The sequence below is a fragment of the Anser brachyrhynchus genome, assembly GCF_964034855.1.
Source record: "Anser brachyrhynchus genome assembly, chromosome: 23".
Taxonomy (NCBI): domain Eukaryota; kingdom Metazoa; phylum Chordata; class Aves; order Anseriformes; family Anatidae; genus Anser; species Anser brachyrhynchus.
The window spans coordinates 6,033,221-6,048,308 of NC_137716.1; the positions used below are offsets into that span (position 1 = coordinate 6,033,221).

The 15,088-nt window shown below is 44.6% G+C and overlaps 1 protein-coding gene across 1 annotated transcript in view; it reads right to left on the reverse strand.

Moving 5' to 3' along the window:
- The window catches only part of LMNB2 (lamin B2), a 28,437-nt gene extending 13,449 nt beyond the window's left edge, over positions 1-14,988 (reverse strand). The window contains exons 1-3 of the mRNA XM_080566227.1: positions 14,647-14,988; positions 5,660-5,796; positions 212-368 (exon numbers count right to left, since the gene is read on the reverse strand). Coding sequence (XP_080422353.1) covers positions 212-368; positions 5,660-5,796; positions 14,647-14,847 — 495 coding nt within the window. The 5' untranslated portion in view covers positions 14,848-14,988. The remainder of the gene's footprint in view (positions 1-211; positions 369-5,659; positions 5,797-14,646) is intronic.
- Positions 14,989-15,088: the final 100 nt, after the last annotated feature.

Consider the following 15,088-nt stretch of genomic DNA (forward strand, 5'->3'; position numbering starts at 1 on the left):
TATTTTTTTTCACTATCAAAATTTCTAATATACCATGTTACTTTGGTTGTTTCACAAACATTTCTTAAAATTTATTTTTATATCCAAGAGGAGAAGGTAAAAATTAAGCATAAGTGAACTGAACCAGTGATGTTCAAATATAAACTAACAACAAAAAAAATTTTACAAGGCACAAACTTTCTTGTGCTGAAGGAAACATTCGCTGCCATACCTTAGCAAGTTGGGCACGCAAATCAGCCACCTCTGCTTCCAGAGTGCGTTTCTCATTCAGGACAGTATTGAGTTCTGCTTCGCTTCTGTGGAACAGCACTTCAAGATCCTTAATGCGACCTTGAGCCACAGACAAATCTGCATCTTTCTTTTTGTAGCTGAAACAAACAAAAGTTACCTATATTCACACACAGGTGCGCACACACCTTGAGAATACTTTGGTTGCAATTACAGATATTTTGTTACTATCCATTTTTACTACAACTGTTGTGCCACTAGGTGGCTCCCAGAGTAACCCCCAACTGCAGCTAATTAAAATAATCATAAACCCGTCTTAGAACTCAGCATGTGCCAATGTATTGTAAATGTATTGCCCAGCAAAGAGGAACACATCACTGGCAGGCAAAAAAAGCCTACCAAAAAATTCTATCTACTAATCTTCATTGCAAAACAACTGTCCCAAGAAGTGGGAATTCCTCTCTCATCATCTGTTTCTCCACTTACACTTGAAACCTCACCATTGACTTGATAGCTTATCAAAGAACATTGTAGAGGACAATGACATCAAAGATGGGTATTGTGAACAAAAATACCTAAATGAAATATAACTGTTCTCTGAAGCTTTTCAAGCACCACCTCCTATTGTCATGTTTATTAATGTACTAGGAAAGCTGCAAGCAGCAGAATTAAGTGCTGTAATAACGATACAGAAATAAGACACCTTACTAAATTCCATATAGAAATCATCCTACCATGTTTCTACTTCCACACCGCAGTGGCTACTCCACTCTGAGGAACAAACTGACAGAGAGCCTCACCCACACAAGGACTTCCCTGGGAAAAAGGATGATGATGACAAACCCCTTTCCTTCCACGATGGAGAGATTTGGCATTCCAAGCCTAGTGGCATTACTTTATCTGGCTCCCTTTATGTATCTCATCTTTGCCACATGCTGACAAAGGGAAGCTCCTGGGTCCTGGAGTAGTAGTTAACGAGATGTCTCAGCACCTCCCAAAGCTTGGGAACTCCTGACTCATCCTACTGGCCTTATATCTCATTTTGCTATCCAGATTGTTCTCACCCCTAAGTTGGATGAAAAATTATGGCACAATTCTAAACACATAGAAAGTACTATTCCATCTTCAACCTGGTTATAAGACAACGAAGACCTTATGATTATCTATACACCCTAAAGCCTTCTGGAACTGATTTTTTGTTTTCTTGTTTCATTTGGAAAACTGTACAGCTCACAAAAATATAATTTAAAAGATAGGCAGTTTTATTACAACAATGTATACAACGAAAAATGAAAGCATTTTCTGAAAAGACTTCCCTCACAGGAAACGCTTTTAAGTTTAGTTAAGACAGGATTTAGATGCTTTGACTTAAGAAGCCCTGGGATACCTGCAACATCCAGGTTGTGTCGGCATTTATGACATAGGAAGGATGTGTGGGAGGTTCATACCTTGTCTGCAGTGCAAGAGATTGATGTTCAGGCATCTGAATACCAATTGTGTTGTCCAGAAATCATGTTTCACGTTACTTACTTGAAAATTCAATTGAAAAGCGTATAGATGCTAACGTATTAACCAATGGCTCCCTTCTGTCTCATGCAGATGAATCTGCAATTTGGAAGCCAAACTAATTTCGCTTGACTCCTCTAAAGAAAAAGATGAGCATCAACCTGCAGGGCACAGAACCAAAGGCGGCTAAAGGCAGCTGGGGCTGTATTAATAGGACGCGCCTGGTAAATCATGACAGTGATTATCCTCCTCTGCTCAGCACTCAGTAAGATCACACCTGTGTCCAATACTGCACCCAGTTACGGACTCCCAGTCCAAGAAAGATGTCAATAAACTGGAGAAAGTTCAGTACTGGGCCGCCAAGATGTCCTGAGAGTTAAAGTACATGCCCTCAAAGCAGGGGCTGAGGGAACTGAGCCTGACCAGTCTGGAGATGAAGCAGCTGTGGAAGGACCTGACCAGAACGGCAAGATGTTAAAGAAAGGAAAAATGACAAATGAAGTGTGTTTTGTTTTTTTTTTTTTTTTAATTTAATTTATACAGAGAAATCCAGACCCTGATATTTGTATGGGTGAAATTAGACAAAGGTATCAATGAAGCGTGGTGGGCATATGCATAAGGCACAGATGAATTTGAAGAGTCAGAGTGAATTTAGCTTTTGTAAAGGGAAGATAAGCTTCCCAAGAAGTCAGTAAAAAGCATTTGGAAAAGAAAGATCAACCTAAGCCAGTCTGCTTGGACTCCCAAAAGGTTTCAACAACATCCCTTGCCAAAGATGGTCCGACCAATACGATCTGCTCTAGGAAAATAAAAAAAAGCTTGAGATGCTTCTTTTTGTTCAATTATCCCAAGTACTAAAACCCAGAAAATGTTAGAACATCAGTATGCTACATGGTAAATAAGTTAATAAATAAATTAAATAATCAAGATATTTGCCAGGGCATCCAAAACCCCAAGACATGAATCTGTACTCACACAGAATACCAGGGTGGTAACATTTGTCACTCACTGAACAAGCTGCCTGAGTACATGGCAGAAAGACATCAGCATAAACGCTTGCACCGACAGACAGAACATGTACTCTCCTAGACCATTAGCCCTGACATAAATCTCGTGTAGCAACCAAGGGTCTTGCAGCTTCCCAAGTGTGCTGGTGTTGTGCAAGCGGACAGCCTCAGGAACAAGCCAAGAGCAGAGTAAGCCTCTGGCTCCCTCGTGTGCATGAACTGGGCCTGATGTCACCACACCCAGACACACCCCACGGCCTCTCTTGAGCATCCTCAGTGCTTCCAGGAAAGGGTTCTCCATGCTAACAGATGCAGGCTTTAGCAGAGAAAGACAGGGAGAAAGGCATCTCTTGAAGATGTTAGCTGTATATTGAAGGCATCTCTTGAAGGTTAGCTGTATTTGTAGCACTAGCTAGAAAAGCTCTGCAAGCCCGTGGCTCTGCAACTAAAATTCAGTGCAGTTTAATCTTCAGGAAAAACTTCCCTGTACCCTTTTCAGCCGTTGTTTTCTCCTGCTGTGACTCCCCCAGATACTACCTGTTTTCTGCTTACTCTCTCACACGGGAGACCAAAGGAAAGATGCCCCAAGACAGAAGCCTGCTGTCTCCTTTCCCAGGAATGCAATCAAGGGAGCAGCAATGCCTGGGATCCCTCCTGGCATCTCTAAGCCTGCTGCGAGCATGAAAGAGACACTGAGATAATTGTAAGCAACCATAAATTACATACTGACCTACTCTTCCATTATACACAAAGCACTGACCTAAACTTGGCATGTGAGCAGAAGCATCTGTCAGCTTGGGCAGGGAAGATTTTGGTCATCAGCTGGCTGTCAAAAGGACACCCTGCAAACAGACTTTTCAAAGCTGCATTTGCAAGAACTGTATCAGATCTGGCCACGTGTCAGGAGCATACCCTTCCGTATGTCCCCAGACAGACACAGCAAGAATACTCCAAGAACCTTACAAGCATCTTAAGGGACTGGAAGCAACCTGGTAGAAGAAAATTCCAAGCCAAGGAAGAATTCAATTCTACTCCTATAAACTAGGAACAGAAAAAAAAAAAGGTGTATTTTCCTTATAGTCTATGAGGAGAATTACCCTGTCAAGTCAGTGAAGTGACAAATAATGGTACTCAACTCAATTGTCCAAGAAAAGGGCAAGGGAGATAACTCAAGGGAAAACACCATTGCCACCACTTCAAGTGCACAACATTCTACAACAAGATATTTGCAAAATCCCTTAGTGCTGTCAAAAGCCTAAAGAACAGGAGACAACTTGCAGTGATTCTCATAGCTGCAAAGCGAAGACAGTTCTGACAAAAATACCTTAAAGCACAAAAATACGCATCCTGCGGAACAGGATACACGAACCAAATTCCTGGAGATACTGGGGCTGTTCACTTTTGGAGCTTGCATTAAAACCCAAGCAAGCAGAGTATTTGCTATCACCAGGACAACCCTGATGTCCATCTAACTCTGACTGCCACGCAAAACGTAATATCTGAAATCAACATTAGGACTGCGGGCATACGGTTTCTAAGAGAGAATTTAGTCCTGACAAGAGGAACATGCGAGTAGGGCTGGGTGGTATTCGTCTCACTTAACTTCAGATGCCTACACACACCACAGGGTCTTTTCATGGTTAACAAAGGCCTAGACAAAGAGCCAGTAAATATTAAAGCACAATTCTTCCAACCGCATGCAGGCAAATTTTCTGATATGAAGCGTGCACCAAGTTCAATAGGTTTTATGGTGACTTATTCAAATAGAGATGTTTACACTACAGGTATTTCATATTTGGCCATTTCATTTAGGAGCAAAGTCCACAAAGTCTCTCTGACTGCTGACTTTAACAAGAGGGTCCAGCAGAGAAAATGAAGATCCAGTGATATAGGAAAGATTACAGAGAAAACAATAAAAATGCTACATCATAAATAAATTAGCTAGTCAGAAAAAAAAATATATTTCATTATTTGTATAACCAGTTAGATGCAAATGAAGGAAAATGGGAGACTTATGGTAGGCTTGTACCTCCATTGCCAGACTAAAAGCAAGTTTATGTCCAACAGTGTTCACAGACACACTGACTTACTCAGGAGAAGTCTTTACATCCCAAATCTTACCTACTAAAACAGGTACCAAAATTCAATCAAAAGCAAAAATCTTTTTGCCATGGCATATATTCACTTTTAAATTAATTTTCAACTGCTAAACAGTAGTTGACCACAAAGGCTCCCTAATGCAAACAGAAATAATGGATTACATTGGCTTCATTAGCCAGTTTATTAGGTCAATTATCTTTACTGCAGACTAAACAGTGTATTTTTTTTTTAAATGTAGTCACTACAAGGTCTCTTCCAGCACACTTATGCTTTAGATTCATGCATTTTCAAGTCAACATTGCTTCCATATTGCCAGTGTGCTCAGGGCCATGAATTTCCCTTTTCCTTCATTTCTGCTATCAGACATACACTCAACCAGACAATAAAACTGATACTGTTTAAAAATTAACCTTCCTTGGATGGGTTAATTTTAATATAGCAGTTTCTCAATCAGTTTTACTAAATAGCTACATGCATGCACGCTCACATCAGGAGAGGCACAATAGGACAGAAGTGGGCACAATTGTTTCAGCATCTAGATTTCCGAATTGCTCATCAAATCACAGTTTATTAATCTTCTATCTACAAATATGTTTGTGTACATACCAACCTGGTTATTTGCTCTGACTAGCTGTACAAACATTCTGAGGAATTCCCCCCTGACAAGCCTGCACCTTTTCATTGATCTGTAACACTTGCAAAAGACACCCACTAAAGCATTTTGAGAATCATCAGTAGCATCAGTCACACTGCAAATATTGCCCATTATCATATTTAATGAAACAACAACATAATAGATCACACAGGGCTTTCCTTACCTTTTATTGAACTCCTCAAGTTCTGCTCTCAGTTTTCCTATTTCAATCTGTAATCTAGCCCTCTCTTTGGCGGTTTCATCCAGAACTCTTCGAGCATCAGCCAGTTCGGATTCATAGAGACTCTTGATTCCACTCACCTAAAGTAAAAAAAAAAAAAAAAAAGCATTCAGACATGAGAACATCCCAAAGACTAAGCATCAAAGAAATGAAATGGCTTAATAGGTTTCATTTAGCTTTCTTTGAAAAAGAGTGTATATGACTTTTGTTTAAGAGCATTGTATATTGAACATTTTCAATTAATATGCACCTACAGTTAGCTGTGACCTTGTCCCACAGACAATATTTCAGATTTATTCCCAGTGGAACATAACAAAACATACCAAGTTTGAAGTGTGCAAGTCTTCCAAAGAGATAAACTGAAGCGAATTGGCACACCCTACAGACAGATCTTAAATTATTCACATTTGTTTCCAAGATCGTTGCTTTGGGTGATTTTTTTGAAGCAGTAATATCATTTAAAAACAAACGATGACGAACTTATTTTCTGGAATACAGACTCAGGTCCAATTCAGCTCTACTGTTCTTGTACTATGAAGCAAAAAATAAACTGAAGTAACTACAAAAATATGAACTGTTCAGAGACAAGCTCCCACTCCTGTTCTCTACCTCAGAGGATAAGGATCTACAGACCTCTCCCTGTCCCAGCTCGAAGAAAAAAAAAAAAAATCTATCATTAGCCATTCAGACAGCAACAAGGCACGTCAAAGTCTTCAACACCTGTATTATTTTTTTTTAATACAAGATCATTTGAAAGGTTTACCAGATAGCAAAAATTTCAAGATAAGATTGCTGGTATTGCTTCTATCAAAGGGTGCCAGAACAGTTATTATTGATGTAAATTCAGACACAGAGCAATAAGGGAGTGGGATGAGCCAAAAGCAGAACTTTAGGAAGAGAAATTTCATAACAAAGCATAAAATGTAGAGACAAGAAAGACAACTGTGTTATTCCTAGGAGTGCCTATTTCAACATCAGAGTGGCACCAATGACAGACTCAACCAACTGGTCTTCAAAAAGACTGATTAAAGGCAGTCAGGATATAATTCAGTTCTTGATAGAGTGTATTTCACAAACCTTCTGAAATTAAGATATGACAGTGAGGGCTGAGAAGCCTTAGCTAGCTTGCAAGCACACTGCAAACCAGAAACAACGTGGCTGGCTACCCATGCAATCTTGCACCTTTTTCTGAAGAATTAAGTTGAATAAGGCTTGAAACAATTAAGTTTTATTTTTCCCTGTTTTTTTTTCCATAGTTGATAGACAGAAATTGTCTGTGACACAAGGCAATACAACTCTGCGTTACCACTTACAAAATTCAGGACGTTCTACAGAGATGCGTATCCTGACTGTGCTAAGATCCTTCATACAGCACTCCATTACGCCCAGAAGAACACAGAGATGTTAAGGCTGTAAAGCCTTTCACTGTGGATGACCCTTCGGTGAAAATAGAGCATTTGCAAATACCTATACAAAATGCCATTGCCCAAAGGCCAAGCACTAATTCTGCACCATCAGGTACTACATCCACAACGCTCCTTCCCTAATGCTGGCTTGTCTCCAGACCATCGCCCCTACAACTTTCATTTACATTTACTAAAATACTTGCACCAGGATGTCCTCTGGGAGCTTGGGTCTATGTTGCTGTAGGTTCAGAGAGAGAACGCAGAATCATAGCAAAGGACACAAGCACAAAACTCTTCCCAGTCCTCCAAGGCACACGCCAGAATTGCATGTACAAAGAAAGCCTCTTTCCCCCAATTTTTGCCAACACTGCCACAAAAAGGTAGTAGAAGGATCGGAGCAGCAACAGGCAGTGAATGTTTTATGCTTTACGTTCAGGGCACTCCAAACGCCACCGCCAACAGAACAATATTCTGAACTGTGAATAAACACTCAATGCGATCCCTGCCTTGAAAAAAGATAGCAAGAGTGAACTAAAAATGGTATGATGCAAGCCATTTCAGAACCTGCTGGTAAAAGGAGAACCAGAGACCATGCTTCTTAATTAAAAAGGACCGACTCACACTGCATAACCAGTTGTAGTAGCTTAGTATGTTTTTTTTTCTGCTGTAGCATGTTAAAACTCTACTCCGCTCCTGTTCCAGTAACAAAGATGAGAAGGTAACACACAGCTCCAATTCACAGTCTGAAACACTAGCAAGAAAACCACTTTCAGTAGCATTTTAAGCTAATCAACAGACAGAAATAACTGAGAAATGGGCCGCATCTAACCTGACCTTAAAAACCTCCAGGGATGGGGAATCCACAGCTTCTCTGGGCAACCTGTTCCAGTACCTCACTACCCTCTGAGTAAAGAATTTCCTCCTACCCTCTAACCTAAATCTCCCCTCTTTCAGCTTAAAACCATTCCCCCTTGTCTTGTCATTATCTGACTGAGCGAGGAGTTGCTCTCCATCTTGTTCAGCTAGTGACAGGACCAGCGGGAACAGCCTCAAGTTGCACGAGGGGAGGTTCAGGTTGGAAATGAGGAGACATTTCCTCTCAGAAAGAGCAGTCAGGCATTGGGACAGGTTGCCCAGGGAGGTGGTGGAGTCACCGTCCCTGGAGGTGTTCAAGGAAAGGCTGGACGTGGTGCTTAGGGACGTGGTTTAGTGGTGACATTGGTAGTTGGTGGATGGTTGGACCAGATGACCTTGGAGGTCTTTTCCAACCTTAATGATTCTATGATCATCACCTCCCTCCCCTGCTGCCCACTCCTCTGCTGATGCAGCCCAGGATGCAGTTGGCCTTCTGGGCTGCAAGCACGCGCTGCCGGCTCACGTTGAGCTTTTCATCCACCAGAGCCCCCAAGTCCTTCTCTGCAGGGCTGCTCTCATTGAGTTCTCCCACTCTGTGCTCACATCTGGGATTGCCCCAACACAGCTGCAGCACCTTGCACTTGGACTTGCTGAACGTCAGGAGGATCACACGGACCCACTTCTTAACTTGGGCTTGATAACACTTCTAGCCCACACTGGCTACTCATTAAAAAGCTCAGGAAAAAAAAAAAAAGGAAATTCAATAAATGCATCTAGCAACTGTGCAGAACATTTCCGGGTCTTTGCCTAGTCACATTTCCCAGCAGAGGACCACCAGACAGTGTCTACCTTGTCCCTGAACACTCCTAAAGAATACTGGGTGCAAGAGAGAATTTCCGGTATCTTCCCTTTTTTTTTTGTCATTTTTTAAGCATCAGTGGAATTGTCAGGATGGATCATGGCTTGGAGGCAGTGATCCCTGAGTATCAACCCAGCTCTCTCGGACACCTTTTCTCTTTGAAAACCTTTTTCTTGGGATTCTTGTATCCATGTGTTGCAGCACTCATCACGTGAACTATCCCGCTTCATCTCCACGACTCCAGTGAGGTTGTAGTGACCACAATGCCCCGTTCCTCCTGGTTGTTCCCCATGCTGCGCTCATTAGCATCCAAACTTTTCAGAGAAGCACCATGATGATTCCCCAGGAAGAGCCCGAGAGCTTTCCCCACAAGGCTGTCCCACGGGCACCTCCTTCTTTACATGCCTGTGTTGTGGACGATTCCATTTCATCCTTGTTCTGTTAACTACTGTCTCCTCTGTTCACATAACCCCAGGCCCTTTGCCTACCTACTACTTCCTCGCCTGATCTTAGAGGAACCTCTCTCTCCCTCATTATTCCTAGTTTGAAGTTCTTATCAGGCTGACCAGTCTGTTGACAGAGATACCTTTGCCCTACTTAGGTATAGCCTCTCTTCTAAGCAGTTGTCGATCCTGAAAGACAGCTCCGTGGTTCTAGAATCCAAAATCCTGTTGTCAACAGCAGTGCTGCAGCCGACTGTTGCTCCGCAGGATCCGTCCTGTCACCCTCAAGCTCCACCTGCTCAGCAAACCATCCGAGCCTTCATCGCATGAACAGTCACCCACAGAGACATGGAGTCACACTCAACACTTTCCAGGTCACCCCTGCCAGCATCACCGGTGCCTCCATGGAAGGGCAGCAGGGGTTAACAATCAGATGGCCAAATGAGTCTCAGGAGCTCCTCCACAACAACCTGAATGCCCTGGTCAGCAGCAAACCTCCCCAGAAGGCAGGACGGGTCAGGAGATGAGGCCTCTGTTTTGAAAATGTAGGCACCATCTGAAGATGAGGGGAAAAGGGAAATGAGCATGCAAAGCGCAAGAAAGTAGCGATATTTGCACAGAACACTTTGAAAGGCAGAACTGCTGGATGCTCTTAAGCCTACTTTAACCTACCTACCTACTTTAATCCAACTGTGCTGAGAGCGCTCAAGAAAGCTCTGCGTGGAGGCTGAAGGACAGATAGATGAACACAAGCGGTCCTACGTCAATCACTTGAAAAACCTCAAGACATCACTCGGTGAAGACACAGGAGGCACGCTAAGGCAATGAATCTACAGGCTAAGAAAGGAACATGCCCCATGCCACAAGTGAGCCTGGACAAATTGGGTGAGGAAACGTTAATCATATTAATATGCATCAATGTGTAAAAGGTACGTGCATTCTCACCAGGCGTGGCTCAACATGCTTTTGTTCACCTGTTATGGGCTGCTGAAGGACTACCAGGCTCACCAAGAACACCTGTTAGGGCACGGGTACTCTTTCTTCTGACGTGTTCCCACCTATCCAGGCCACTGAAATGTCTGCTCAGGACCAGGCACTCATCAGCATCAACATCACTGACAAAGGTAGATCATCCACATTTTGTTAGTTGCATCACACCCGTTCAAGGAAATCTGTTTGTATGGTTGAGAACCAGCTTCTTCAGAGATAGACTCGGAGCCACGGCACAATCTGAGTGAAACTCGGCACGTGAGGTCACAGGTCTTGGAGGAACAGGGCTGCCTTTGCCCAAAGACTTCAGTAAGATAGCTTAAATAAACATTCTCCCTTCTTTTCCATCCAGGCGTGGCAGTTCGGCAGGTGTGAAACTACTGCAGGAAAGTGAGCTGCATACAATCACCACCCTACAGATGATGTCTGCAGAAGACCATTTAACCTTTTGTCTTGGAGGCTACAACTCAAATGACCCAGCACTCAGAGAAGCATCTGAACACGTATTTCTCAGGTGGCAACGAGGTAGCACCAGAGCTACACATCACAGCCCTGACAGTAGCTCCTTTTGCTACACACACTGCACACAAAGGGCACAGCAGCTGCAGCACTGACAGGTAAGCGATAAACCAGGTGAGACCACATTGAAACTTTTGGTGGCTCTGACATACAAGGCTACGGCCACCTTCAGTGACACCCACAGAGGTGGGAAAACACAAGTCAGCGGGGAAGCCTGGAGACACTGCTTCTGCCACAAGTGTAATTGGTGTCAGTAGTGAGGTCTCCCAGGGATCTTCACTTCTCCTACTCACCCCACCCCTCTTCCTGAGGGTGAGAACAGTGGGATGTGCTCAAAACAGTGTAGTAATCCCTGCCAGGACTATAAAAACACCTTTTCTGGAGGTAGGCAATCATAAGCACTGCAGTGGGAGGGAGGGTGTTAGTACAAATTCTAGCCACAAAGCCCAAACCCCTGAAGGCAAATGCAGAGGCTGGGAAATTGAAGGACCACTCACAGTAGAAGATCAGGTCTGCGACCACCTGAGGAACCTAAAGGTGGACAAATGCATACGACCTGAAGAGATGCCTCCAAGGGTCCTGAGGGAACTGGCAGATGAAGTTGCCAAGCTGCTATCCATCACAGCTGAGAAGTCGTGGCAGTCCAGTGAAGCTCCCACTGACTGCAAGAGGGGAAATAAACCCCCCATTTTAAAAAGGGAAAAAAGGAAGACCCAGGGAACAACAGGCCAGTCAGTCTCACCCCTGTGCCCGGCAAGATCACGGGGCAGATCCTCCTGGAAACTCTGTTAAGGCACATGGAAAATAGGGAGGTGATTGGTGACAGCCAACATGGCCTCCCTAAGGGCAGATCGTGCCTGACAAATCTGGTGGCCTTCTACAAGGGGGTTGCAGCTTTGGTGGATAGGGGAAGAGCAACCGACATCTACACGGACTTGTACAAAGTCCTTGTACAAAAAACTTGTACATTTGGCAGGCCTGCTCCCTAGTGTAAAAACAAAAATCAGTATCTTTGATTCAATGAACATTGAAGTGGATACTCAGGATACGGAAGTGTCTCAGTTTCTATAAAGCGCTGAACTTTTTTCATACCAGAATACCATCCTTCTTTTTTTTTTGGGAAGGGAACAAGCACTGTGCTCAGACGTACTCAACATTATACTATCACAACCAGCAGATTTTTTGAAGCAGTTTGCGACACATCATAGCCTTAAAGGAGTCAGATAAACCCTTTTAAACAACGTATTTATTAGGAAGAGCAGCAGACCTAATGCATGCTGAAATTAAAGTCTTGGAGTGCAGAAAAAAAAATCTGTAAAAGGTCAAGATAGTTATTAAATGTGGTAAATGTAACAAGAAGAATATCAGGAGGGAAAATGCAGATAACCACAGATAAGCCAGAGATATTCAAATATTTAGCTAAAAAAAAAAAATCAAAGGAGCCAAAACTTGAACACAGTTGAGGTTAACCAAGGGGAGTTTTCATCATGAACACCCTGAAAAAAGAAAATCGTATATTTCAAACATGCAGGACTAATATAAGATATAATTATGTACCCAAACATTGTGACAGTATCACTGGACTACACTTAATAGTGCTTCTGAACAGAAGTTAGGATGTTGTGGGTTTTTTTTTTGCTGGTGGTTTTTTTTTTTTTAAATTAGTACCTTATTTCATGCTAAGTCTGATAATTTTAGGAACAAAAATTCTAATGGTGTAATGGTGTTACAAGAAAATTGAACTACCAGCACAAAATCCAGCTGACCAGTTTGGTGCTGAAAGGACGGGATTCTGCCATCCCAGGAAACCCAAAAACTGACAGCCACTTGAAGTTTTACTGCTCACACAATCCTGAACCACAGTCCACAGCCCTGAATCAAAACACTGATAAGACTGCAAAGTCTCTCATTCTAGACTTACGTATAGAAAAAAAATAAGCTGTGCTAAAAAGAAGAGGGAAGCATTTAACTGATAGTCCAGAAACCAAGTGAAATATCTTACAGGCATTGGCTCTAACACAACACTGAAGGGCTTGAAGAATCCTAGAATATGCCTAAGAATTAAGAATTTTAAAAAAAAAAAGTCTGGAGTAAGAGTAAAGAAAGGAAAGCTCAAGGGTAAAGTAAGCAAAGTATTTATATCAAGATCTTCAGGCTTATTTTCCCTAATTACTGCATCTGAATATTTTTTCAGAATTCGTAATGCGCAGAAAAGTTGTTAAAAGGTGGTTTAATTTATACTAGATATAAGATTACTTCTATGTTTTGTGCTTGCCCTGTTCTTACTCTCATTCCATATGTTCTTGTTGATGGAATTATATTCTGCCTCCTATATTTACAGTGTGTATTCCCTGTTTTTATCTCCAGCCTCCAGCAATCTACAACTCACAAGCTCCCTGAACCAGACGTGGTTATTCTGTTTATAGCATGATTTCACATAGAACAAGTGACACAGGCAATTTTTTATGTTTCACAATATCTAGTTATCTTGAAAACACTGAAGTTGTATTACAACATTAAGTGATACACATGCATTTCAAGGTACTTTAGTGTGCACTGATTGCAGGTAGGCTTACCACTCCCAAAACAAGCCACGGCCACATTTGGCCTACTTAAACTGAATTACATGAATGTAAACCCTTCTCCCACTACCATCACCAAAACAGACCCCTTGAAAAAAAATAAAAAAGCCTACATTAGTAGCACAACAATCCTTCACATCACACAAGTTACAATGCTGCTATCTGCCAGCTTTCCATGGAAGTTTAACTTAATTAAGTTTAACTTGGGAAGTGAGATACCTTACCTTGCAGACTGCCTCCGAAAGATGGAGGAGGGTTTGAGCTGGTACAGGATGGGTGGGACTGTCCCCAGCTGCACCCCTGACTACACCCTTCCTCCATATGGGAAGGAGAATCCTGGGGGAAAGCAGATTCAAGAGAGAAGGGAAAAGCAAAACATGGCTTGGAGAAAAAGGACCAGCCAGTCTGCCTCCCGGATCACAGGGAACGGACCAGATCACCTTCCACACTAACGGATTTGATCCATGGCATTTGAAGGGACTAAAAGAGATTTTCCTCTATCAATAACCAAAGTTCGCATCAACCCTTTCAAATTTTTCACCTCATCACAACAGCCACAGGCCAGAGACCAAAAAAAAAAAAAACACACAAAACCTGACACCCGGTTTGCTACAACTCACACGACACGGGGGTCCGAGCGCTCAGCCTTCACCGGTTTACCTGTGACAGGGGAACAGGCTACAAACTACAGCGAAGCACCAGCCCACAGCAGATGAGACCTGCCCGAACGTTTCGATGCCTCCGAGAACCGCATTTCGTGCGGCAAGCCCTACCTGGCCGAAAGAAGAAGGGCAGCGGGCAGCTCCAGCCCCGGTGCCCGCCCCAGGCTCCTTCCCGCCTCACGAGTTTCCACTCGCTGACGAGACCGGCCTGAGCCGAGCTCAGCGCGCCGCCAGCAGCCTCTCCGCCCGACATCGCGGCCCCTACGGCTCTCCGAAGGGCCACACAGAAACAGGCTGGGATTTCTACAAACCCTCCCCCCCCCCCGGCCCGCACGGCTCTCAGCCCGGAGCGGGACGGCCGGGGGCTGCGAGCGAGCCAGGGCCGCGCCGCCGAGCTTCGCTTTCGCCCAGGGGCCGCGCGGAGCCTCCACAGCGCGGCCCGCGCCGGGCGCGAACGCGGAGGAGCCGCGGGGGAAGGGGTCGGGCGAGCCCCAGGGCCGCGGACCCCCCCGTCCTCGGAGAGAGCGGGGAAAACGCCTCCAGCGAGCCGCCGTCGCTCACCCTCCCGCCTGAGGAGTCCCGGGAGGGGGCCTGCAGGCCGCCCTGGGCCGTACCTCCCGAGTAGTGACCTCCTCCTTCTCGGAGATCTTCACCAGCAAACGGTCATTCTCCAGCTCCAGCGCCCGCACACGGTCGATGTAGACGGCCAGGCGGTCATTGAGCTGCCGCAGCTCCTCCTTCTCCTGCAGGCGGGAGATGCGAGTCGGTGACAGCGGGGTCCCGCCGGGGGTGCCGCGGCTCGGGGTGCCTGACATGGCGCTCGATTCGCGGGCAGGCGGGCAGCGGGCTCATTCAATCCGGCCGCACCGGGGGAGGAGGGAGCGGTAAGATGGCGGACATCGCCTCCCCCGCCGCCGCGCCGCCTGGGAAATGAAGTCTCGGCGCCAAGATGGCCGCGCTGCGCCGCAGGGCGCGCCGGGAGGCGCAGTCCCGGCCGCCCTCCATTTTGTGGGCTGCGGGCGAGCGACGGGGCCGTGTGTGCTCATCACTTGGAAC